This window comes from Labeo rohita, chromosome 5 (genome assembly GCF_022985175.1).
Source record: "Labeo rohita strain BAU-BD-2019 chromosome 5, IGBB_LRoh.1.0, whole genome shotgun sequence".
Lineage (NCBI taxonomy): Eukaryota > Metazoa > Chordata > Actinopteri > Cypriniformes > Cyprinidae > Labeo > Labeo rohita.
Window position 1 is genome coordinate 43760710 of NC_066873.1, and position 27394 is coordinate 43788103.

Consider the following 27394-nt stretch of genomic DNA (forward strand, 5'->3'; position numbering starts at 1 on the left):
TCATCTCGGAATTTTGACTTTATAAGTCATAATTTTGACTTTTTATCTCATGACTTCAATTCATACTTTTGACTTTTTAATCTTATAATTTCAATTTTGTCATAATTTCAATTTATGATGTCATAATTCTGACTTTATAAGTCATAATTTATATTTATCTCAGAATTTTGACTTTATAAGTCATAATTTTGACTTTTTATCTCATAAGTATGACTTTATAAATCATACTTTAAATTTTTATCTTACAGTTTCAACTTCGACTTTATAAGTCATAATTTTGATTTCTGTCATAATTTCGACTCCAAGTCATTTTGACTTTATCTCGTAATTATTTCAATGTCAATTTTGAATTTTTCTCTCATAATGACTTTATAAATCATACTTTTGACTTTTTATTTTATAATTTCAACTTTATAAGTCATAATTTTGATTTTTTAATCTCGTAATTATGACTTGTCATAATTTTGACTTTTTATCAAAATTATGACTTTATAAGTCATAGTTTCAACTTTTTATCTTATTTCAATTTTATAAGTCATAACTTCGACTATCTCGTAATTATGACTTAAGTCTTAAGGTTTTATTTAACTAAAACTAACACATAAAAGATTGTATATAAAATACTAAATACTAAAAGTATGCAAACTATAGTTTTTAAAAAATAAGAACTATAGTTAAGTATAAACCTAGTTTATAAAAAAAATCATTTTATATAATATAAAAACAAATAATATAAAAAAGTAGATAATTTTACAAAAAAAATAAGGTTTTAAAAAAACTAACATTTATTTTTCATTTTAAATGCAAACTTTTTCATTTTTCATTTTAATTTACCATAATGTACTAAAATAACTAAAAAATTGTTAAAAACTGTATAGACATTTAAATGGACATAAATTAATAATGACAAATACAAAACTACTAAAATTTTAAAATAAAAAAGGTATAAAAAGAAAAAGAAAAAAAGAAGAATTCAAAATAATAAAAACTAGTATCTTAATACCTCTATAAAAAAAAATAAAAAAAAAACAAGAAAAGCACAGATAAAGCTGTAAATACACAACTTTTTAGGATGTAGAGAAACAATTTAAGTCAGTGTATTTGACTGGTATTACATGCATATACCATGAATAAACCTGGTAAACTTACTGATAAATTGCATACCTTGAATTCACAGTAAATTGCTTTAGATACAAGAATCTACCACATCAATAAATGTAAAAAGAGCCCTAAAAAGTTGTGCATTACAGACAACTGTATTTCCATAATGAACCGAGGATGCAGGAAAATACTTTGCCTTTTATTTCCTTTTTTATCATTTTTTAAACAAATGTGAAGATACATCCATGACAACACAAAGTTCTGAACTCCTCTTTCCGAAGTGTTTACATCTACACTCTCTCTTTACAGATCTGTGTACAAAACAATAAGTTATAGTCCCATAGATTCCTACTTACATTTAACTATACAACAAAGTTTAAACGGTGACCAAATAAATATCTGCAGTATAAAAATGATCACAGGGAAAAGAGAGAGAGAGAGAGGAAGGCCTGGGAGCGTCGGGAGGAAGTGCTTCCCTTCCCGACCGATGGCATCGTTTTTGCTAATCACTGCTAATGGTGCGGTTCGGACACAAAGAGAGGCTGTTTCAGTGCTTTGAGGTCGAGTTCCTCTGGAAACCTCTGGCCAATCACATGCAAAGCTGGATATGACTTCATCCATCACAGGTTAGTGGAATTGTGACCCAAACAAGCATTATTTGATTCGATTTACGTTACATACAAACACAAAACAGCGCATTTCCAACACGACCCGCCTTGTCGATTCCAGCTTTTTGTCACGTTTTGGTAACTAGTAAAGGATGCCAGCCTAGCACACGATTTAAGTGAGGTCTGACGGAGACGGTTAAGACAATTAGTGGGTATTAGTGTGTATTTGCATTGACCGTATGTGAACGCAGCCATACAGTACCATCACTATGAAGACGAGAGAGAGAGAGAGAGAGAGAGAGTCACCTGGTGAAAAGGTTATTGGCAACGGCAAACGTATCTGATGCATTGCTTCGTATATAAACCAGAAAAATCATCAATCATAATCATACATACATACACATACATACATATGGATCATTTGTAATCTCCTTATAGTTGTCCTTTTTAAATGAAACTCCTACTGCATTTTGTGGACACTAATGAGAGACAAAATTGGCTTGATGTTCAATAAGATCATCAATAAGTTTTGATTGGCATACTGAATCCAATATAAGATATGGCTCAATCTCAAAAAAAGAAACACACTCTGGTCAAATTTCACCCCAAAAACTAAAGAGATAAAAATAATTAATTATATTTTGACTTGTGTATTTTATACAACAGTAGTAAAAATTTAAATACTAAACATTGTTGCAATTAATATTTCGTATTTATATTTTTTTATACTATGAAATCACTGTAAAAAAAAAAAAAAAAAAAAAAAAAATTCTTCAAAGATGTAAATAATACAATGACTGGAGTATGTTTTACAAAAAAAATTTACAATTTTTACATTTAATTCAGTGTTTCTTGCTGCTTTTTGTAATTAAAAGTTACATTTAATTAGTAAATTAGTACTTTTTTTAGCGTAGGTGCTATTTTAAGTTCTAATAATTCCTATTCATTTTCTGATGGTTATGTACATTACTGTAATGTAAAAAAAAAAAAAAAAAAAAAAAAATAAAAACTTAAAATATTTACTGCAATACAATGTTTTGTATTTTAATTAGCAAAAAGTAGAACAAAAAAATGCTATTATGTTGTTGTTTTTATATTGATTTTGGGGTTAAATTTGACCCAGGCATGCTCTTTGAATGAGATTTACCCATTTAGTTCACATCTCTGTGGTCCCATACATCCAAGTGAAATGCATTTAAGTCAACATACAACATGAGAAAACATTTACCTTTGCATGATTAAAATCTCCCCTATTAGCACATAATTCAAGCTTTCTTAAAATGATACAGATTAAAGGGCTTATCTGGTCTCACAGACCCAAAATGCCAGACATCTGAGGTGCCAAATATTTTATAAAACTACTTTGGTGCATGGACTTGATCCAGCAAGTTTAAAAATAAATGCAGAAGACATTAGTTCTGCATAAACCCTAAAAGAACAGTTCACCAAACAACAATCTGTCATCAGTTTTTCACCTTCATGTAGTTTTTAAAGTTGCTCTTCTATGGGACACAAAAAGATATGTTGAATGTCCAGGAGTATGTGGTTGTTCTCATACAATGAAAGCATTTAGCACTTGAAGCTCTAAAAACGACAAGAAAGCACCATAAAAGTAGTCTATATGACTTTTTTACATTATATATTTCAAGTCTTTTGAACCTAGCAGAAGTTAATTCTCATGAAAGCTTGATTTTTTAGCAAAAACTCATTTCATATGGCCTCAGAGGTGAATAAATGGCTTTTTTACTTTCATGGTGAACTATTCCTTTCTAGCACATTGGTCATTACAGATGCTGCTGCATCTGTTTTTCCCTCATAATCTTCATCAGATAAGATCATATGCACTTTTTGCGTTCATCAAAGGTTTGAGAGACCAGATATTCCCTAAAACCTCGTCCTGATCACAAGGATGTTGCAAATGTCCTCAGTGCCAATGTAAAACAGCCTGGTACCTTTCCGACGTGTTTTCAAACAGCTATCAGACAGACGTTCTAGTAAAGTGCAAGACTGATATCCATCACATTGTCCTATACTCATAAAGCATTTCAGAGAGCTCATGTTAGCAGACTGAATGCCATACTCTGAAACGCTTCAGGAATATGCACCTGATCCCATGTTAGTTTCATCTGTTAAGGTACAAAACCGAATCGAAATGCACTGGAAAAAAAAAAAAACAATCTAAAGTTAAAGGAACAGTCCAGCCAAAGTGAAAAATGTCATTATTTACTCACCCTTATGTTGCATGCTGTTATTAGTTTCTAAAGTGAAGGAGAAGATTTTCAGAGAATAACAGCATAAATTTGGGTCTGTCTCCACACAAATTTAATCACATGACATCTGGAACATATGGAATATAGTCCTCAAGTTGTATTTCAATATTTATATAATACTACACATATAACTGTAATATTATTTTAATGACAATATTGTGATTTTTTTTTACATGAATACCACTTATGTTCCTTGGCAAAAAGTCTGTGAATTTTAAACAAAATGAAGGCGAGTAAATTATTTTTCTTTAAATGTAGTTTTATTTTTAATTTTAGGGTGAACTGTTCCTTTAAAGGTATATTTCACCCAGAAAAAAGTATTCTGTCATTATTTACAAGGACTCTTTTGTGGAACAGAAAAGATGATATTTTGAAAAATGTTGGTAACATTGCTGATAACAGTTTCCATTCCCATTGACTCCCATATGCAATGAACGTTCTTCAATATATATATATATATATATATATATATTTTTTTTTTTTTTTTTTTTTTTTGTGTGTGTGTTTTCCACAGAAGAAAGCCAGAGTTTCGATTCCCACTGATTTTCATTGTAATTTTTGTCCATACAGTGGAAATCAATGGGAACCAAATATTCCCATTATTCCCAATGTTCATTTCCCATTATATTCTACAAAATATCTTCTTTTGTGTTACAACAGAAGTCAATGGGAACCACAACAGTTTAGGTACTTCCATTGGAAGTCTATGGAAACTTAAACTGTTCAGTTACCAACATTCTTCAAAATACCTTCTTTTATGTTACAATTGAAGTCAATGGGTACCGAAACTGTTTCATTTCTTCCAGTGGAAGTCAATGGGAACTGAAACTGTTCAGTAACCAACATTCTTCAAAATACCTTCTTTGTCTTTTGTGTTACAATTGAAATCAATAAAGAAACCAAATTTAGTTCCCAACATTCTAAAAAAAAAAAAAAAAAAACATACTTTTTTGTGTTCCACACAAGAAAGAAAGTCACAGTTTTTGTTCCCTTTGACTTCCATTGTATTTTTTTGTCCATATGATGAAAGCTGATGGGAACCAAAACCGTCTATGGGTACTGAAATGGTTTTGTTTCTTCCAAAATTTCTGGTTCCCCAAATTTGTCAAAATATCTTCTTTTCTGTTACAATAGAAGTCAATGGAAATCAAAACCGTTTAGTTCCCAACATTCTTCAAAAAATATTTTCTTTTGTGCTCCAGAGAAGAAAGCCAGAGTTTCGATTCCCATTGATTTTTATTGTAATTTTTGTCCATACAATGGAAATCAATTGGAACCAAATATGTTCGTTTCCCATTATTCTACAAAATATCTATTTGTGTTACAATATAAGTCAACGGGAACCAAAATGGTTTTGTTACTTCCACTGGAAGTCAAAGGAAACTGAAACTGTTCCGTTACCAACATTCTTCAAAATATGTTCTTTTGTGTTCCACAGAAGAAAGCCAGAGGTTCGATTCCCATTGATTTTTATTGTAATTTTTGTCCACACAATGGAAATCAATTGGAACCAAATTTGTTCATTTCCCATTATTCTACAAAATATCTTCTTTTGTGTTACAATGGAAACTGAAATGAAACTCAATGGGAACCAAAACGGTTTAGTTCCCAACATTCTAAAAAACATACTCTTTTGTGTTCCACACAAGAAAAAAAGTCAAACAGTTTCCGTTCCCTTTGACTTCCACTGTATTTTTTTGTACATTTGATGGAGGTCGATAGGAACCAAAACTGTTTAGTTACCAACATCCTTCAAAATATCTTCTTTTGTGTTCCAATGAAAGTCAGTGAATACTAAATCAGATTGGTTCAGCACAAAAAAAGAAACACATACAGGTTTAAAAACGACATGAGGGTGAATAACGGAAGACAGAAATGTTATCTTAGGCTGAACTGTTCCTTTAAGACCTGTAAACCATGTGATCATAACCAATGTGAAAGCACTTCCAGTCTACGTCACTAAACACTTCTCTCTCGCATACAGACACACACACACACACACACACACACACACACAGCTATGCATGAGGGGTCTTGATAAGAAGCCCAATACAGAGGTTGCCAACATGAGGGATGGTGATTTCAAATCACTGGCTGTTTAGTGTGTTTACGGAAGTGAGCGGAGAAAGACAAGGTGCTCATTCTGCCGGCACCATGTCTTTATGGTGCCTCATAATGTGCTGGTTTTTCTCCGAAGGTCTCCGGAAGCCCTTCGAACAGTACTGACAGCGGTGCGGATAGTCCTTAGTATGGATGGAAATAACGTGTCTTTTGAAGCCAGACGCATCTCCTGTGCTGTAGTCGCAATACTGACACTGATACACCCTCCGTTCTCGTGGACCCTTCGCGCCCCCGGCTTTCTTTACTGTGGGCGCCGCCAGCTGCGCCGCACCTATAGTCCTCTTGGGGGCGGGCTTTTCTGTGGGCGGGGCTTGCGGTGGCGACGCCTGCGAGGGCGGAGTCGGTGACTGCGCCGGCTGTTGCTGTTCCTTAGTGTGAACGGACAAGATATGGCGGCTGAGAACGAACGGGTCTGCGATCTTGAAGTTGCAGTGGCGGCACTGGTGCAGTTTCTTGGCTTTATGCGACGCAGAGTGTTTTTTAAGCTCAGACGGCCGGTGGAAGCCTTTCCCGCAGACGGCGCATTTATGCGGGTAGTCTTTAGTGTGCACGGAAATCACGTGCCGCTTAAGATCGCTCGAGTTGGAGCTGCGATGGTCGCAGTGGCTGCACTGGTGTCCGCGTGCGTCCTCGTGCGTGGCCGCGTGCTGCGTCAGCTCGTCCTCCTCGCCGAAGGTCTGGCCGCAGCGCTCGCAGCGGAACGGCAGCTCGCGGCTGTGCTTCGTTTTCACGTGCGTCTTCAGGTTGGACGAGTCGGCCGATTTGTAATCACAGTACATGCACGAGTACGGCTTCTCGCCGGTGTGCGTGCGCATGTGTTTCTTAAGCTCCGATGGATGGCGGAAACCTTTGCCGCATTCCACGCAAATGTGCGGGAAGCTCTTACTGTGCACGGCCAGCAGGTGGCGATTGAGCAGCCCTTGCTCGGCAGTCTCGTAATCGCAAAACTTGCATTTGTGCGTCTTGGTGGCAGCGGCGGGAGGAAGCGGTGACGCGATGGCCGTTGGTGATTTTTGTTCCTGGTGGTGGTGCTGGAGACGGTGCGAGAACAGCGCCGCCTGCTGGTGGAACTCCTTACCGCAGGTCTCGCACTCGAACGGCGCTTTGTTGCTGAGCGCGTGCACCTCCATGTGGTTGTGAAGACTGGCTTTTTTGTTGGTGGTGAAGTCGCAGTCCGTGCACTGGTACTTTTTGCGACTCAACACGTCCTGGTGGTGGTTGCGAGTGTGGCGCTTGAGGAAGCCACGGGATTTGAATTTCTTACCGCACAGCATGCAGGGGTAGACGGTCAGAGGCTGTCCATACGGACCGATGATGATCGCTGGAGAGAAATGAGAGAAGACAGAAAAAGACAGTGAGAGGATGAATGAGAAACAGTTTTGTAGCCAATAGCTGATATAATGCATATGCAACCTGGGATATTAGTGTTAAATAAAACTATTAAAAACATTATTGTAAAACAAAAAAAAATAATAATAATAAAATAAAATAAAATTTTAGTTAGTTGGCACAGTAACAATTCTAACATTCACTTAATCTAAGTTGAAGCATTAAATTGAATCAAATCTGGGGGAAAAAAAACAAACAAAAACTGAAAACAAAAAACTGAAATAAAAAGAAACAAATGGCAATATAAACAAAAATACAAAATAAAAAATTACTAAAACTAAAAATCAAACCGACAACTGAAAATATAAAAAAATTAAAAAAAAAAAAAAAAAAAAGTGGGAAGATAAAAGACTTTGTAGACAATAGCTGATATAATGCAAATATAACCAGGGATATTAGTGTTAAATACAATTATTAAAAATATTACTAATAAAATAATAAAATAAAATATAATAATGTAATACAATTAAATTTGTTGACAAGGTAACAATTCTAACTTTCGCTTAATCAAAGTTGAAGCACTAAATTTACTAAAAACACTACAATTACTATCTAAAAATAAATAAATGAAAACTGAACTAAAACAAAAAATTATACAAAAAAATGAAATAAAAATAAACATAAATAGTAATATTTAAAAACAAAACAATACAAAAAAAAAAATGAAATTACTAAATTAAACTAAAACCAAAATGAAAACTGAAAATATAAAAAAAATACAGAGCAAAATGAGCGAGAAGATACAAGACTTACAAGACTGTATACGAAAGCCAATATAATGCAGATACAACCGGGCTTATTGTGCTTATTCTGCTGTGACTGGTCACCTTTTTTAACGTTTCATCATCATTTTGATTTCACTAGTTAATTATAAATGGTCCTGTAGTGTAATACATAAAACTACAAATATCTCATAATCTCTCAATTAAAAACCAGTGAAAACTGAATATATAAACATTAAAACAGAAAGTGAAAAAATGCTATTTACAGAGTTTTACTGTGTCACACTGCAAATAATGAGCCATTTTGACACGGCTTCAATCATACGCAGCAACCCCATAAAATATATAATAATTTGTTTATTAATAATACTTTTTAATTATTATTGACTACAGAATATACTACAGAATGACTTTGAACTTCACAAAGTGAGCTAAAACTTAATTCGGCAAACAGACAACTGGTTAATTTTAACAATGATTAATTTTAATTCAGCCATGGGTCACCTGCTCTAAAAACATCTGTAGACTACCACTCCGAATCGTCCTAAATTCAATCAATTTTCTGTAAAGCTTCACACTTTCAAAGCAATTCTCCAAAATCTAAGATTTACTGATCAGTAAGTGAGAGGTGAGTGCGCCCGAACCTGTTTGGACCTGTCGGGGTTCAGCTCGTCTCTTGTTCTTGCCGTGTTGCCGGTTGAGTTTGTCCAGTGCATCCGACTCGTCAATGTGCAGTAATGCGCTCGCCGCTCCGTTACGGTTCTCACAGCCTTCATCCGCACCTGCTTATGAAAAACACATGAGCATACTTAAAATGTTTTTGTTTTTTTGTTTTTCACCCATATGCATGCAGTGTGTTGTTCATAGTTGATAAACTGCGGACTCCTGACCGTATGCGGCGGCCCACGCGACGGGCATGAAGTCCTTGCTGAGGGCAGTGCTGTCATACGGCCTGTCGTGAGGAACCGGCTCCTCGCCTCCAACAACCACCTCCATGTACACCTCATCCGAGAGCTTAGACCCGCCTGCACACAAAACACCAGACACCGATGCTACACATAAACAACAGCGTCTAAAAATACATCATGTTAGCAATGACATCATCCACACAGGTAGCATGTCTCATGCTGTTTCAATGCTTCAAAACACAGGGTTTCATCTTTGAAAACATGTCATTGCATTTTGCAGCTTAGCAAATCAAAGAGCAAAACACTTGGGACTATAATAACTACACTTGCAAAACTGAAACCAAAGGTCTCAGACATTCAGAAATACATCCGCCTCAATGTCTGCAGTGGTTATGCAGCTGGTTCAACATGTTCCCCAAAAGTTACGTAATTTGACATTTGTGCCACGGAAAGAACAAAGCGCTTTGAGCAAAAACTAAATGGCTATTTGAGCTTCATCAGCCAATATCATGTTATGTATTGTTAAATCAGTGTGAATCACTTCATAACACATAATGCTATGAATCATAATATAGTTATTTTTGATGGAGATTTAACAAAAAATTACTTTAAATATTATATAATAAATGAATAAAAACAGTATTTAATATATAATATAATATAAAATAAAATAATACAATATAATATAATATTTTAGCATTATATAAAATATATATTGAAATAAAACAGTATTTAATATATTTTTTAAATAATCATATATTTAAAAATATATATTTTTTAAAATATAGTTAATTATATAAAATATATATATCAGTGCGGCACACTTTATATCACATTAACGCTATACATCATACAGTTATTTCTGACAAAAAAATTTAAATGTCATTTATTAAATAAAATAAAATAAAACAGTATTTAATACAGATTATATATTAAAATAAAACTGCATTATATTATACATTACATTATATACATTAAATTATATATAATATTATATTGTATTATATTATATATTAAATGATATAATAATGTATTATTTTTAGATATGAAATACTGAACAGTGCTTCATTTAATTTGAATATTTTCTCTTTGTACTCAGAGCTTATTAGAAGCAAATAATTTTTTTTAAATACATTTTATTTTTTCTGTTTTAATTTTAGTTTAAGTTTTAGTAATGTTTTTATTTTGACCATTTATTTTGTTATTAATTTGACCATTTTTTTTATATTTTAACTTTAACTAAATGAAAATAAATTTAATGTTTTTTCATATTTTATTTTATTTCAGTTTATTTTTTTAATTATTATTATTATTTTTTTGCACCCTGTCAGCAGCAATGGCTATATTCACGCAAAAACAACTGCGTCAGTCAATTTAATCAATATCTTTTCAATATAATGCTTAAAATTATTTCAAACATAAATGTTTTAATACTTTTAGTTCTACTTAATAACAACCAGTAAACTAGCTACATATTATGAAACACTTAAGTTAAAACTAAAGACTCAAATCAGCCAACCTAATAATACAAAACAGACCGTTGTTTTATAATATTAGTTTGCAAAACAGTTTGATGTAAGCAGAACAGTTTATTGTTGCTCTGCAACATCCACAAAAACAACAAACATATGGTGCATTTCAATGGTTGCATGGCATATACACTACAGTTAAAACTTTGAGATCTTTAAAATTGTTTAATGTTTTTGAAAGAAATCTCTTCTGCTCACCAAGACTGCATTTATTTAATCAAACATACAGTGAAAAAATTTAAAATATTATCACAATTTAAAATAACTGCTTTTATGTGAATATATTTTAAAATGTAATTTATTTCTGTGATCAAAGCTGAATTTTCAGCATCATTACTCCAGTGTCACATGATCCTTCAGAAATCATTCTAATATGCTGATTTGCTGCTTGAGAAACATTTCTGATTATTATGCTGAAAACAGCTGTGCTGCTGTATATTTTGAAGGTTTTCAGAGTTTCTCACCATCAGTCTGTGTGTGATGAGCGTCTCCCACAGACATGTAGACCATCTTCTCTCTCAGCGGCCGAACCACAGGCTCAGCCAGAGCGACTGCCTCATTCTCACCGAGATCCACCGTCTCTCCTACACACAGATACAGAAGCATTAAACAACCAGTTCTATTAAAACACTGCATCTGTCTGATGTTATTACAATGAACATCAACAATAAAATTAAGATTTTTTCTGATTATTTACTGTGCCCTGGCGACATCTTCAGAACTACCTCTAAATACGATACACTTTGGGATACTAATCTTCACAATCATGATGCATCATAACTGGATCACAACTGAAGTTGTGGCAAACGGCCAAGAAAGACCCAGCATGATTGCCAGAGAAAGTGAATCTGCAGTCTGAGTTTTAATTTCTCTCATCAAAGCAGCTCTGACCTCCAGACAACATTGTCTCAGCATCTCTGCTGCTTCATTACACAACTGAAGGTTTCGTAAACAGGCCCAAGCCAGTGCTGCTATTGTTAACTAAAACTATCATTAATCATTCAAATAAAATAAATAATATATTTAAACTAAATTGGAAATGTGGGCTTGGCATCTAACTGAAACATGTTTAAAATGAAGTACTAAATTTACTAAGGTCAAAACTGTAATAATAAACGTAAGCTAAAATTCAAATATTATATATATATATATATATATATATATATATATATATATATATGTGTGTGTGTGTGTGTGTGTATATATAAAAATAAAATGAACAATATTATAAAATATTATATTATATAATATTTTACAAATAATAACAATAACAAAAGCATATAACTAAGCTAAATTTAATAAAAAAAAAATAATAATAAAACAGAAAAAAATGGAAATATAAAATAAAACAAACATTAAATGAAAAACTCCCCCACCAAAAAACTAAAAATAAAATTAAAAAATGAAAAATGTAAAAATAAAATGAAAAAGCGTAAAACTAAAACTTTAAAACTAAAAGCCAATTCAAAATCCTCTAACTCTAAATACTATAATTTAATATAAACAATACCAAAATAGCACTGGCTCAAATCTCTTGTTCACTCACCAAGGTCGTCCTCTCCCGAGTCAGCTTTAAAGATGTAAACTTTAATGACTTCCTGTCCGTCCTCATCTTTCTCCACCTCCTGATCATCTATCGCCCCCTCGACCGTCACCTCCTCTCCGTCTCCCGACACCATCTTACCTGCGTCATCCACTGCAGAGAAAGAGAAAGACGTTATTATGAACAGACAATATTTTGATTATTTTTATGATGATGATAAAGACAAACGAGAAAAAAAAAACACAAAAATTTTAAATAAATAAATAAATATATATATATATATATATATATAAACTAACAAACAACTGTTCATTTAAGCAAAAAAATGACAAAAGCACAAAGTCAAATTAAAACAAAAAATGCTGTCATTAAATTAAAAACTGGATATATAAAACGTAAAAATTAAAATTAAACCAACAGATTAAAAAAAACTTAAAAACTTCAATGAAAATTAAAAATGTAGCCTAGGAACTAAAATCACTAAACCTAAAACTTAAATAAATTAAAGTTAATAAATATTATATAATATTGTAGAAACAAATAACAATGAGAAGAGCACATAGTTACACTATACTTAATTAATAAAAAAATAAAATCTGAAGACAAGAAAAAAGAACTTTAGATGAAAGCTGTCAACAAACTGAAATAAGTTTAAGTACTGAAATTACTAAAACTGAAATAACTAGAGTTAAACAGAAATATTTTATTTATATATATATATATATATATATAAATTAGGATATAAAAATTATATAATTTAAAAAGTGAAATACGACAAATATTGGATGAAAAATGAAAAAAAAACTAAATAAAAATGACATATTAACTCAACTATGAATATAAATTGAAGTACTAAAATGACTAAAATTAAAGCTGAAATAAATTAATGCCAAAGAGCAATAAAAATATTGTAATTATTATTATTATTATTACATAAAATATATAGTAGAATATTGTAAAAACTAATAACAATGATTTGTTATTGATGAAAACATTTAAACTGAAGATATATCTTTAAAAAAAATGACAAAATTAAAACAAACATTACATTTAGACATTAGAAAACTCAAAGAAAATGCAGCCTTAGCAACTAACTGAAATGAGTTTAAGTTACACTGTACTAATAAACAGAACCAAATAAATGAATAAATGGATTAACCGACTGAATGCGTAAGTGAATTACAGGAGATCATGAGGTAATCTCCGCAGCCGTCCGAGTCGTGTTCAGGGTCCAGCCCGTCCTGCTCCCTCCCCTCGGCCACCAAAACATCCTCTGTCATCTCTGCCATGGCAACGCCGTCCTCCTCTTCCTCCTCACCCTCCAGTGACATCACGCAGGTCTCCACGGCAACGCCCTCATCGTCATCGCAGTGCACGTACTCGGCAACCACATCCTCCACTGCATCCTGGATGACGAGCTCGTCGGAGGAGAAGCCCTGGACGGACGCCGCCTCTCCCTCCACCTCAGACACCAGCACCGTCTCCTGCAGCTCCACCACGTACTCCTCCTCCTCACCCGTGCCTCCCTCATCTGAAACAACACAACAAACTACTCAAAACTGCTGTTTGATCACTCGTCTACACTTCATAATGACTAATCCAACACACTGAAGCACTGGTCACTAGAGTTCAACAAAATATGAAAATACACGGTTTCATATCAACTTTTGACACTGGAAAAAAAAAAAAAGAAAAAAAAAAAACAATAAAACTTACATCATGATAATTATTAATAACATAAAATGATTGCTATAATTCATAATTAAAAATATTAAAATCAATTTTTTGTTATATATATATATATATATTTTTTTTTTTTTTCTCCTTTTTTTTAACTTATTATATATATATTTCATTAGTAATTCTTATTATTAAAAAAAATATTAAAAGTCTCACTGGGCAGCAAAATAAATTTAAAAGTTATTACATTAAAAGTGTTTTTATAATATATAACTATAATGAATTATATATTTTTATGAATTATATAATTAATTAATATAATTCTTTTTGTTTATATATAATTACATTTTAATGTATATATTTATATTATATATTATTATATTATATATATTTATAATAAAATAGCATGTAACTGTTATATAAGTAATACATATAACATGAATTATAAATCATTATTTGAAAATGTGTTTAATCAGAATATAGAAATATAAATAATATATACAGAATATCAGAACATCAGAAATATATTTATATATACATATATACATATATATATATATATATATATATATATATATATAACATTTTTTTCAATTATTTTAATTATGCATAGTATGTGATAATATTTCTTGATATTTTTGTTGCCATTTCATATATAATTGTTTCATCATTAAATAAATACATATACACATAAAATTATACTTATATTTCATTTAGTATATAGCAATATTTTTAACTTATAATAAACTACAATTCTATGTTATTAAAGGATACATATATATTTGAAATTATTTATTCATATATATATAAATAGAGAGAGAGAGAGAGAGAAATACAACTTAATTTAATTTTTTAATTATGCAATTATGCATACTATGTGATAACATATCTTGATATTTTTGTTGGCATTTAATATATATTTGTAATATTAATAATAATGATTAATAACAATTATTAATAATAATAATAATAATTCAAGGAAAATTTAAGAATTATAATTCATCATTAATAATAATAAATACATAAACACACTTATATTTCTAATTATATTTCATTTAATTATATAGCAATATTTTTCATTATGTTTATGTACAATTCTATGTTACTAAAGGATACATTTACATTTGAAATTTTATATATATATATATATATATATATATATATATATATATATATATATATACACACGCATATATACACACACACTAGTGTATTCCTAAAATTTTATTATAGAAATATAAATTCTAACTTTACATTCTTTCTCATCTGTGATCAAAATATTGTTTTGTCCGATCGAATACAATCAATACAAATGAGTGAGCAAACATCACGGTTTATTACCTGAGCCATGCAGTATAATCTTTGGCTCTTGGGAACGGAGAGCAAGCCTTGTCACCTCCTCATCCATCGTCTTTATTCTTCATTGGCCACGGCACACCTAACACAACAATACATACAATTCATCCAGAATAACTGCTACAAATAATTCATGACAAAATAGAAATTATATAAGAATGAAAGAGTTAAACAATCATTAATAACTGAAGTAAGTAAACACAGAATAAAGCCTTTATAGCATTAGGACAAGGGTGATCATAACAATGTGACAGGCTTCAAGAACTAGTTGCCAGTGTAAACATGCAATAGGTTTGAACAGACAGACAGACAGGCGTGCGTGCATGCAAACAGACAGACAGATAAACATGGACGCAGATAGACAGCCTTATGAATATGACATTAATAAATATGAACAGATTATTGCCGGACGTGCATGCCCCTTTAATTTGCAAATGACTGCGACAAGATGAGCGACTGGAAATTAAACATGAGCACCAAGACACGGTTGTGCATTTTATAAAATGATGCAACGCGTCTTTAAACGCAACGCAAAATGCATTAAATGCTTCGTGCATGGCAGGAAACAAGAAAGCTTCGTGCATTTGAGAAGAATGTGTGTAGCATTGCGCGCCGAAGCTTCCCACCCCCCGAGCGCGGATGAAAGCGCTGAAGGTTTCCTCGTATTTCAGCACCTGAAACCGGACATAAACATGGCGCCTTGTGACCATAATTTTCCCCCTTCCACTGAAAACAAAACCAGCCTGCGTGCGCCATTTTGAGCCATAATACATCGCGCGTTTTATTCCCACGCGTACATACGTGCGAGCTTTGCTTTAAAAACAAAGGGGCGTTTGGCGTTGCGCGCCTGTGCGTGCATGCAGGGGCATTTATAAACAATAACCCACCCCCAGTGCTTCAGGCCCGAGTGCGGCCTGCGTAAGGCCCGGGGCCCGGCGGCCAATCCGAGGCCTCTCGTCTCCAGCCGCAACGCGCAACATAATGCAACAAAACGTGCAATAACAGCACATAAACCTGGCGTGCGCATGCAGCTAGCCTGCGGGACGAAGCCCGCGCGGTTCGATTCACCGGTATTGGCGCGCTTACCGTAGATCAACGCGCGGGGCGGCCTCCAGATTTTCCCCGGGCAGGCAGGCCGTCGGATTCCCCCAGACTCGGGCAGGGCTGGATCGGGAGTTAGCGGGCGCTGGGCGGGCCGCGGAGTGCGCAGGGAGGGCGGAGCTCCACAGACAGACGCGCTGCAGCCCGCAGCTCCGCCACAGCGCGACCCGCCGTCAACGCGACACGTCACTGCGCAGAGCCGCAGGAAAATGCGGAAGGCCGATGAACGACATTTACCCGGCGAAAGCGAAGCTAACGACGGGCTGATACGAAAACGATCGTGCCAAATGCATAAACACGTTTTTAACTCACCGTTTAAACCACACTGATCGAAGCACTAATATCAAAGATGTATGTTTTCATTCTTTTGGCCCTTAAAAGCGCCCACTGGTTGAGTCACACCATGCACAGCATATTTCATGCCCATATCACGTCTTGATGTATTAGATAAAATATTAAGCTCTCACAAAATCAGTCAGGGTCCATTTTTTTTAAAATTGAGATTATACATAATAATACATAATAAGCTTTCTACTGATGTATGGTTTGTTAGGATAGGACAACATTTGGCTGAGACACAACTATTTGAAAGGGTGCAAAAAAATCTACAACTTGAGAAAATCGCCTTTAAAGTTGTCCAAATGAAGTTCTTAGCATGCATACTTCTTAGTATGCATATTATTAATCAAAAATTAGGTTTCCATATATTTATAATTGAAAATTTACAAAATATCTTCATGGAACATGATTTTTACTTAATATCCTAATGATTTGATATTGACATAAAAATTGATCATTTTGACCCATGCAATGTATTTTTGGCTATTATTGCTACAAATATACCAATTATGACTTGTTTTGTGGTCCAGGGTCATTTGTCACGATATGCAACTGACAAACTGGACTATTTTAACAATTTATTATTAAAATATATAAAATATACCAGGTGTTTATTTTCCAGATGTCTTTTCGGTTCTCTAATCAAGACTTTTTTCCAAGACTTTTTTTGTCCTTAATGAGTCCTTTTGTTTTATGTTTAGTAGTTTTCTGATCATGCATGCATGCACTCAAAAAAATGAACTTTCACTGTCGTTAGTTTCACTCTATACATCCATGTTAACATTACTTAAAAAATGCATGTAACGCCATGGACTTAATATAACTGAGTGGTTTCTACAAAAAACTAACATTGTCAGCTTTGCTTATCAAGTGTTTGTTCAGTCAACTTAATATAATTGAGTGGTTTGTACAAAAAGCTAACACTGTTAGCTTTACTTAAGAAGTGTTTGTTCAGTCAATTTAACAATGCTGAGTGAAACGCACAAATTAGTAAAACGATGTAGGATGGACCTTTAGGTGCACCGTAGCTGCATCAGAAGACAGACAAACCAGGAAAAGATGCGGGTGACTCTGCTTGTCAGGTATGAATTAAATTCTTTACCATCCTGATAAATACTGCTTTGAAAAAGTGATTTAAGTCTGCACAAAGGGGTTTTATTAAAGTTATAGCATATTTTGGTGCCTGGCAATGCTAATCTGTTCCATACAGGCTACATTTTCATTCTCTAGTATGTTTCCATTTTAGTCAGTTATGCTAACTCATGTTTCTCTCTCAAAACAAGTATGTGGCAATGTAAGGACTGCAAAATAACAGTGTCAACTAGATGGCAATTTTTGAAGCACTATAATGTTAGATTAACACATGGCTAATTTGGTCACAGTAATTGTTTCCCATGCACTATATAATATGGAATTAACATGGAATGTACTACGGAGTTATCTTAATCGTTCATATGCTAAGGATACTAGTGTTTACGATGTTCTATTTAGCTGTTCAATGTTCGATGTTCGATGTTCTATGTTCGATGTTCTATTTACCATGTGGAGGTAGCCTAATTGCTTTTTGTCTTCAGATTTCATTGAATATCCCTGAATGTAAATTTAAAAATGAAAGATCAGTGTTGTGTTATGTCTTTTAAATCTCTAGATTGCTGCTGAGTTTACTTGAATTACCATCACTCAACTGATATAGACAAACACTGGGTGGATACAGAAGTAAACTGGCCAACATCTACCAATAAAGGAGTTGCAGGACGGAAACTAAATGGCTGTCACTGAGAAGGTTTGTAATATCTGTTTTTGATATGATGCTTGTTTTCACTTTGGCATGGTGAATTGTAATTTTGTCTGTTCTTAATTTTTTTTCCACAGAACAATACCGACTCAATTTGGATCTGTGCATCTTAAAGGGATAGTTCACCCAAACCTTTGTCATTGTTTACTCACCCTCATGTCATTCCAAACCTGTATGATTTTCTTTCTTCTGTTGAACACAAAAGAAGTTATTTTGAAGAATGTTGGTAAACAGACAGCAATTGACTTCTATAGTATGGAAATAAAAAAATACGTTGGCTACTGTCAACTGTCTAGTTACCAACATTCTTTAAAATATCTTTTGTGTTCAACACAAGAAAGAAAATCATACATGTTTGGAGGGTGAGGGTGAGTAAATAAGGAAAAAAAAATTTGGATGAATTGTCGTTTAATGAAGACTATGAAATCCTCATGAAGGAGTATACAGTAAGTGTTCTCAGGCATTCTTTTGAACACTAGATAATACAAAAAACTGTATAGTGCAAGAACAACAACAAATTATATTTATGTGTGTGTATATATATATATTGTTGTTGTATATACAGTACTTTTTAATGAAACACTTAAACCTGAGTAGCTTAGTAACTAACATGGTAGCAGTTGTAGTTTTAGTGATTGTTGATTGCTTTGTTGTACCTTGAAATCCAGTGTCAGATTAGGCGACACATGGATGTAAAACATTAAGGCACAGACAATAGACCTTAGTCAGGTTAGATGGCATATTGAATTTACCATGAAAATTAGACTGTAAGGAATGGATTTACAGTCTTTACAATTACACACTGCATAAAGGTCCTGCATAAAACTGACAACTTTTAAAACTGGAGTTTGGAGTTTCATGGAGTTTGTGTTCACTGAAATTTTTTTTGTTTTGTTTTTTTTTCAGCTTGAAAATGTATGTTGTTAAACAACAGTACAGTTCATTGAATGCACTGTAACCTATACTTACAGCCCTATTTATTCCTGTCTAAACTTAATATGACCTGACTAAGGTCTGGGATACATAATTCTCAGAATCTTTGCTTTTACTGGATGTATTGCTAAGTGATGTTAAATTTGCAACCTGCATTTGTTGGTGTAATGAAAATTACTGAACAGCTTTACTGTTTTCATGCCTTTTAGGACTTTGTGAATGCTGAAAGAGACGTGACTAATACAGCCATTGGAATTTACATCATCAAACCTGGTCTGTGACCCTCGATCAGGTTTTGGAATCAACTAAAAGTGCAGAAGCATGGAGATGTCACCTAGGCTTGTGCTCTGCATTCGAGTGTCATATACAGCATGAATCTGTATTACATCACAAGACCTTGGGAAGAACTTTTTCTGTTGACAAGAATGTTGTTACCTATCTTGAACTGAGAATGATTACAATTTGCTCATTGTAAGACCTTTAGAAGAAAATAAATGTATTTTATTTCCAAAAAATGCTTGACATTAATGTTTTTTTTTTTTACTTGCACTCATAGAGCAAATAATTAATAAGGTAATAAGGTAAATTAAATTAATAAATGAGTTCACTTACGTAATAAACTTTTATAAATGTAACATAAAATTATTAAGTAAACATCACATATAATCAATATGTAACAGTGACAAGTTCAAATGATTTGTATTTACTTCAAGAAATTTTGTCAGCTTTACTTGAATTCTTTTTGTTCATACAACTAAATTGTTACTTGTACAAATTACTCAACGTAGTTGCGTGGAACCACTTGGCAGTCTTTTTTTTTAAGTAAGTCCAACAAATCATTTTTTTGAGTGTGGTGTATTTTCTTATTAGAACAAAATGAGCAAGTTGTTGAACAAATTTTTCATTCCAGCTGCATAAGCATCTTTTTAACTCACTGTTTAAACTTCACTGACTGAAATATTAACATTAAGATGTACGTTTTTATTGTCTTGTCCCTTAGACCCACTAATTGGGTCTTCATATGCACAGCATTTTTCATGCCCATATCACGTCTTAATGTATTAGATAAAAACTCACAAATTTAAAAAATGGACATCATATCAGCTAATTTGTCACAAAATGCAACCCACAAACTAGCAATTTATTATGAAATATGCCAGATAGGTTTTTTCTTTCAGATTTCTTTTCAATTCTCTAATGCCAAATCAGTTTTTTGTTTTTTTTTTATTTATTTTAACCAAAAATTATTTTAAATAAAATACTTTTTTATCCTTGTATAAGTCTTATTGTTTTATGTTTACTAGTTTTCCAGTCATGCATGCATGTGCATTTTCTCAAAAGTATTACACAATGAGCAAGTTGTCAAGCAAATTTCTAATTCCAACTGCATAAGCATCTTTTTCAAACTCCAGTTTAAACTCCACTGACTGAAATATTAACATTAAAGATGTGTTTTCATTGTTTTGGTGCTTTCCATGCACTGCATTTTCATGCCCACATTGCATTTTAAATATGGAAATCAGTCAGTTAATTTATATTTTTAACTAAAAAACTGTATATAAAAAACTAATATATTCTGAAATATCCAGACATTTTTTACATTTTCAAATCCCAATTCAAAATGTTATTATTTAGTAAGAAAAATAGGTATTATTTTAAATATAGGACATTTTTTCCTTGCTTAAGGCTTTTTGTTTCATGTTTAGAAATTTTCAGATCATGCATGTTTTGTATGGAGCATGTTTTATAATTTATAATGAAATTTTCTAACCTTTAATAATGTTATCAAAATGCCAGCACAAAACATTATTTACACATAATTCATGGAATGTTTTTTTTTTTTCTGAAATGTTAGTAAGTCATTTTCTAAATGTTACTTGTTTCAGAATGTTCAGACCATTACGATAATGTCTGTAATGCTCATATGACCAAGAAAGAGTGTTTAGAGAACATTTAGAAATAACATTTTTATAACTTAACAAAATGTTTTTGAAACAGTTTTTGTTAGCTGGGTGCATGCATGAAGTATGCAAGGTGAAATCAAGCAAAAGAGCCCAAGTGTTTAAATTGTCACTTTAAACTGTCACCATTTGTTATAATAGTCACATGAAGCCATTAATCCAGAACTCTAACACAGAGCAAAAGTAAATTTAATCTGTAGTTATATTCTGCAAAGACTACTAGAAATTCACCGTTCAATTCACAACTAAAATTCTCAGAATAATGCACTACTAGTCTACTAGGCCTCAACTAGTGTAAAACACTGAACTCAGCTGTTTAAACAGCATCTATATCCAGTTGTTTTGACCAGTGGCACAGGTTCAATTAAAATCCCTTAGAATAATGCAGGTGTTTCAACAGCATCTATATTCAGTTGTTCTGACCAGTTGCACAGTTTCTCAGCCTCTTCCTCCCATTCAGACTGGGATGAGCTGTCATCATAGTCTTCAGTCTCAACTGATGGCAGAACTATCTTGATGTCCCGTTTCTCAGTCGTACCGTTCTGTTTCTTCATGTCATGGCTGTTAATGCCGTCCATATGCTTCTGTTCATCTAATATCTGGAATTGAAGAGCGAACCAGATTTGGTCTCACAGCACATTCAAATAAATCAGCATCTCATTGCATCAACGTCAGTTTTCTAATCCAAGTAGTGTTTCCTCTCCATTTCTGTCACCTGAGAAATTGAGTTCCCCTCAACTGTCACTTTTGTGTATTTTAAATATTAGTTTATTAACAATTTACAATAAGGTTCCATATGTTAACATTAGTTAATGCATTAACAGATTAATACATTCTTTGGGAGCATTTTTTCATTCTTAGTTAATGTTAACTACCTTGAAACTTATTGTGTAATGTGTTACTTTTTTTTTTTTTTGGTATATTTAGTACTTTAGTGCTGTAACAATTGTTTTAAGAACCTGAAATTATAATGAAAAAAAAAAAATCTACAGTTGGCATTACAAGTGATGGGAAACCATAGACTATATGTTTAGACACATGAAATAACTACATCTTATAGGTAATATAAAAATGAAACGTACTCTTTCAGCCTCACTTAGGCCGTAGAGGCGTCTCTTGCGAGCCACATTGTTTTGAGCACGGGCGGATCGTCTTGAAGAGGCTTGAGAACCTCTGTAGTGTGAGAGATAAATATCAGAAAAACATTAAAGGAATAGTTCACCCAAAAATATACTCACCCTCAGGCCATCCGAGATGTAAATGAGTTTGTTTCTTCATCAGATTTGGAGAAATGTAGCATTACATCACTTGCTCACCAATGGATCCTCTGCAGTGAATGGGTGCTGTCAGAATGAGAGTTCAAACAGCTGATAAAAACATCACAATGATCAACAAGTAATCCACGTCACTCCAGTCCATCAGTTAACATCTTGTGAAGAGAAAAAATGTATGTTTGTAAAAAAAAAAAAAAAAAAAAAAAAAAACTATCATTAAGACATTTTTAAGTTCAAAATGTCACTTACAGCTAAAGTATGAGCTCATAATCCATAATAACACTTCCTCCAGTAAAAAAAAGTCCATATTCTGTTGTCTTGTCACATCACATATTCGTTTAGAGCCGTTTTGGACTGTTTTGGCTTTTTATTGGTGGTTGATCTATGCAGATTTCTCTCCTGATTCAGAACAGACAGCTTTTTCACTGGATAAGTTGAAGTTTGAAGTAAAAAAAAAAAAAACTTCTTAATGATAGATTAGTTTTCCACAAACATGCAGCTTTTCACTTTACAAGACATTAACTAATACACTGGAGTGGTGTGGATTACTGGTGGATTATTGTGATGTTTTTAATCAGATGTTTGGACTCTGATTCTGGTGGCACCCATTCACTGCAAAGGATCCATTGGTGAACAAGTGTTGTAATGCTACATGTCTCCAAATCTGATGCAGAAACAAACTCATCTTAATCTTGGATGGCCTGAGGGTAGCACATTCTGCTCATTTTCATTCAAACTATTCCTTACACTTCATTTTTATTTTTGTTTATATTGATCTTTAAACATTTGGTTTGTATAGGGTCCGAGAGTGAGACTTTTAGACACTAATGCAAGGTTAAAACTGAATACCTGTGTGAGGGCTGCCGTCCAGCAAAACGAGAGTTGACGAGATGTCTGAACGGCAGTACCATCTTCAATCTACCTCTTGTTCCTGGTTTTACACCTTCTCTGAGCATGACGTCCCGGGACAGCACCTTTAGAGACAGGAACCTCCATCCATTTTCCCTTCCTCCTACATATGCTGGAAGCTCATCCAGGTGGCTGGAATACTGAGTGGGAGAAAAAGACGAACGGGCAACACAAAAGCATTGTGATTGCATCACAGAATTGGACCGTAAATATAGTCTGATGGTTGTTTTTCATCCACCTGCATATAGTCTTTCATGCAAATCACATCTTGTTGTTCAACGGCGGCTTTGTGGAACTCATCCATTGAAATGAGATCCATAAATGCTCTGTTTCCCATCATTCTGCAGGTGTCTGCCGTGGCCTGTTGATGCAGACGTAGCGCAATATTTAAAATGCATGCATTTATTTTTATTTTTTTCCCTTTTCTTCTCAAAGAGGAGTTTTCTGTTTTCATAAGAACTAGGATGCATCAGAATAAAACAAAAACAAAAAGGTACTTGAAATAAAATGAATGTTACCTGGAATAAAATATTTATTTTTTAAGGTAGTTGCTAATGCAACATTTAATTTTAATTAAGTTTAACTTGATGTACAATAAATAAATAAATAAATAATAAATACTATAAAGATATCTAAGAAAAAAAATGACAAGAAAACAGAGTTAAAACAGAATTTTTAAAATCAAAATGGAAAATATAAACATTTTTATATATATATATATATATGAACAGTTCAGATGCAAAAGCCTCTAAATCCATCTGACATATTTCTTTAAAATGAGCATTTCTTTCTTGCTACTTTGTATAGGTTTCTGTGTAAGTACTGGTACTTCTGTTTGGGCTGAGGCTGGAATTTATAGATATAATAGATAATAGTATAATAGTAATGTGATACAAAAATAACACTGGACCAGCATTCATGACCTGATTGGAGGGAGAAAAGACTTTTTTGCCAGACAAATAATGTCCTCCTCCTCCAATGCGGAAAATCTTGAAGACAACTGAAGGTGGAAACCGAGGACCTGCAAACCTGAACAGAAATTAAACAAATTAGTGAGACTAGGGCTAGTTGTCACACATTTTGTTCCAGTATATATTGAAGAGCTTTTGCATGAAATTCATCTACCTGAATCTGATCTTGCATTTCAAACTGGGGTCTTTCAGCAATTCGGCTTCTCTGGGACTGAGCTGACGCAGAACTGCTGATGCCAAACACTGTTCCTGTCACATACACACACTTGATCAAATTTAGTGCAATAAAAGTACTGACAGAAATGTTACAGGACAATCAAATCTCATATCTAATAAATATATTGATTTACAGTAACACAGATGAATTTGGGCTCTGAGTGACTGGTAGGTAGAGTAAATAGTGATTTCTAGTGAAAATGACAAGCATTGAGATGTTTAGGTGCTTATTTATTGCACTGTAAAAAATGATTTTGATTAAACTTGTAATTTTTATAACATATTTAACTTCAAACTTCATTCCAAAATATATTTAAAAATTATTTCAAATGCATATATGTACAATAATAATAATAATAATAATAATAATAATAATGTTTATTTCTTTTATATATTGTAATATTGCAATTTTTTTAAAAATTGTAAAGTATGCTCGATGCTTATTTTATTCAAAAATGTTCACCATGTGTTATGTGAGGCTATATCCAAATTTTCTTGCATTGAAATATATAGAGGGCAAATATATATTTTAATTCCTTTTTTCAAATATATATTTTAAAAGATATTTTCAAAAAAAAATTATATATCTATATCTATATCTATATATATATATATATATATATATACACTACCGTTCAAAAGTTTGGGGTCAGTACATTTTTATTGTTTCTTTTTTTTTTAAGAAATTAATACTTTTATTCACCAAGGATGTATTAAGTTAATAATTAAAAGTTTATTAAAAATTAATAATAAATAATTTACATTGTTATAAAATATTTATATTTTGAATAAACACTGTACTTTTTAAACTTGTTACTCATGAAAGAATCCTGAAAAAAAAAAAAAAAAAAAAAAAATCACAGGTTCCAAAAAATATTTGGCAGCACAACTGTTGATATTATCCAACATTGATCATTCTAATAATAAATCCGCATATTAGAATGATTTCTGAAGGATCATGTGACACTTAAGACTGGAGTAACAGCTGATAAAAATTCAGCTTTTCATCACAGGAATAAATTCTATTTTAAAGTATGTTAAAATAAAAAACATTATTTTATATTGTAAAAACATTTTGCAATATTACTGTTTTTTTTCTATATTTTTAATCAAATAAATGCAGCCTTGATGAGCATAAGAGACTTCTTTAAAGACTATTCCAAGTCTTACTGACCCCAAACTTTTGAACGGTAGTGTATATAAACAAAATATATTGGTCAAATATATATATCATTTTTTTTATTTATTTAGTTAGTTTAGTTAGTGAGTTAGTTAGTTATTTTATTTTATTATTTATTTATTTTTATTATTATTATTATTATTATTATTTTTTTTTTTTTTATATTTAGCATTGTATATTTATTCCTTATGGATTAGACTACATTTTACAAGGGGGAAAAAACACATTTTATTCTTTATGCTTCAGGATGGCACGTTTAAATCAAAGTGTCACATTCTTTGAATTTATTTGTGAAATGTACTAGGAATTTTGGAGTGAAAATGGTTTTCAAAGTAATTCCCACACAACATTTTCCAATATAGGAACTTACAGCTGAGCGTACAGTGTTCATCAGGAGTCTGAAGAGCCGTCTGTCCCTAAAAGATCTCCAATATGCCTGAATTCTTCTGGCACAGTCCTCGTAATTCCTCCTTCTAACTCAGAAACAATCATTCTGCACATTAAAAATGTTATTCTCAAACATTATAGGCACTTAGAGTTTTTAAAACTTCAGATGCCACTCACCTCTCCTCCATAACAATCACAAACATACACTGAATGACACAGTCCTGTCAAACAACTTAAACTGTGATGTTTGTTGTCAGACCAATGCACTTGTCTGTAGTGGTTGCTAGGAAACCAGTGAACGAGTTTCAGCCAATAGAAAGAATGATAACCTAGTCGAAATTATCACAATGAATGCCTTGCGTCTTACAAACAAAGAAATAACAAATATAGGCGTAAGTAATTTGTGTGTACGTTTAAAACAATCGATTGGTCAAAAAATGTTTTAAATGCAATACGTTTCATGAACACTAGACGGCGAGAACAAACTAAACACATTTGACATCAAAGACTTTATTTACAAACATTTAAAAAAAGGAATACATGTAAATTGTATTTTTTGTAATGAGTATGAGGAAACTGCCTTGCACTTATTTTGGCACTGTACATACTCGGTTACACTCCGGTGTAAAAAAAGTCTAAAAATGTATTAGTGAAAATATTCAGTGTTTAAGACCTTGTTCATTCTTATGGGAAAATACTCTTTGGCTTTACTCCTCCAAGAGGAACAGTACTTTTACTTAATTAATTTACTTATTCTATTGTCAGTGTAAATAGAGTGTAAATTTACTAATTAAAAAAACAATTTTATGGTTTTGTTGACTGAAATATGCATTTATATTGACAGTATTCGAGACTCTGAGAATAAGAAAGCTGTAAGAACTTTGAAAGTTTGTGAATATTAAAATATATTTAATTTATTTTATATATGCATACATGTGCATGTATATCTTGTATTTTTGTTTTGATGTTTTATACTTCCTTCACCTAGCAAATGTTTTTGTTTGTTGTAATTTGTTTTTCTATCTTTCTTATTTGTCTTTTCTTTTTTATGTTGTTTCTTAATAATATGTTGTATGTTATTGTTCTTTGAATAAAAAAAGT

At 32.5% G+C, this 27394-nt stretch overlaps 2 protein-coding genes and 1 long non-coding RNA gene across 3 annotated transcripts; 1 reads left to right on the top strand and 2 right to left on the bottom strand.

Annotated features, from left to right (window-relative positions):
• Nucleotides 1-1287: 1287 nt before the first annotated feature.
• Nucleotides 1288-16493, bottom strand: LOC127165451 (zinc finger Y-chromosomal protein 1). The gene is made up of 8 exons (XM_051110096.1): nt 16314-16493; nt 15213-15309; nt 13375-13722; nt 12195-12344; nt 11113-11232; nt 9102-9236; nt 8856-8993; nt 1288-7421 (listed from the first exon to the last, which is right to left on the bottom strand). The coding sequence occupies exons 2-8, from the start codon at nt 15277-15279 to the stop codon at nt 6118-6120; spliced, it is 2262 nt and encodes a 753-aa protein (XP_050966053.1). The 5' UTR covers nt 15280-15309; nt 16314-16493; the 3' UTR covers nt 1288-6117.
• Nucleotides 16494-17625: 1132 nt separating this feature from the next.
• LOC127165957 (uncharacterized) lies at nt 17626-19910 on the top strand. Its single transcript, XR_007827840.1, has 4 exons — nt 17626-17749; nt 18316-18450; nt 18540-18908; nt 19605-19910. It is a non-coding gene; the product is annotated as an uncharacterized LOC127165957 (long non-coding RNA).
• A 1270-nt stretch (nt 19911-21180) lies between these two features.
• On the bottom strand, nt 21181-26550 carry c5hxorf58 (chromosome 5 CXorf58 homolog). Its single transcript, XM_051110584.1, has 8 exons — nt 26471-26550; nt 26277-26379; nt 24665-24759; nt 24463-24568; nt 23778-23900; nt 23480-23679; nt 22439-22529; nt 21181-21955 (listed from the first exon to the last, which is right to left on the bottom strand). Exons 1-8 carry the CDS (start codon nt 26494-26496, stop codon nt 21731-21733), a joined length of 969 nt encoding a protein of 322 aa, XP_050966541.1. The 5' UTR covers nt 26497-26550; the 3' UTR covers nt 21181-21730.
• Nucleotides 26551-27394: the final 844 nt, after the last annotated feature.

What these genes read in the sequence shown, in the direction of transcription:
- LOC127165451 (XM_051110096.1), bottom strand. Translation starts at nt 15,279, where the DNA reads ATGGATGAGGAGGTGACAAGGCTTGCTCTCCGTTCCCAAGAGCCAAAG. An exon ending in GATTATACTGCATGGCTCAG is followed by an intron (nt 13,723 to 15,212) that starts GTAATAAACCGT and finishes GTGTTGTTTCAG; the next exon opens with ATGAGGGAGGCACGGGTGAG. An exon ending in ACCCCGACAGGTCCAAACAG is followed by an intron (nt 7,422 to 8,855) that starts GTTCGGGCGCAC and finishes ATTTCTCTCCAG; the next exon opens with CGATCATCATCGGTCCGTAT.
- c5hxorf58 (XM_051110584.1), bottom strand. Translation starts at nt 26,496, where the DNA reads ATGTTTGTGATTGTTATGGAGGAGAG. An exon ending in TGAACACTGTACGCTCAGCT is followed by an intron (nt 24,760 to 26,276) that starts GTAAGTTCCTAT and finishes TGTATGTGACAG; the next exon opens with GAACAGTGTTTGGCATCAGC. An exon ending in GCCTAAGTGAGGCTGAAAGA is followed by an intron (nt 21,956 to 22,438) that starts GTACGTTTCATT and finishes CTTCAATTCCAG; the next exon opens with ATATTAGATGAACAGAAGCA.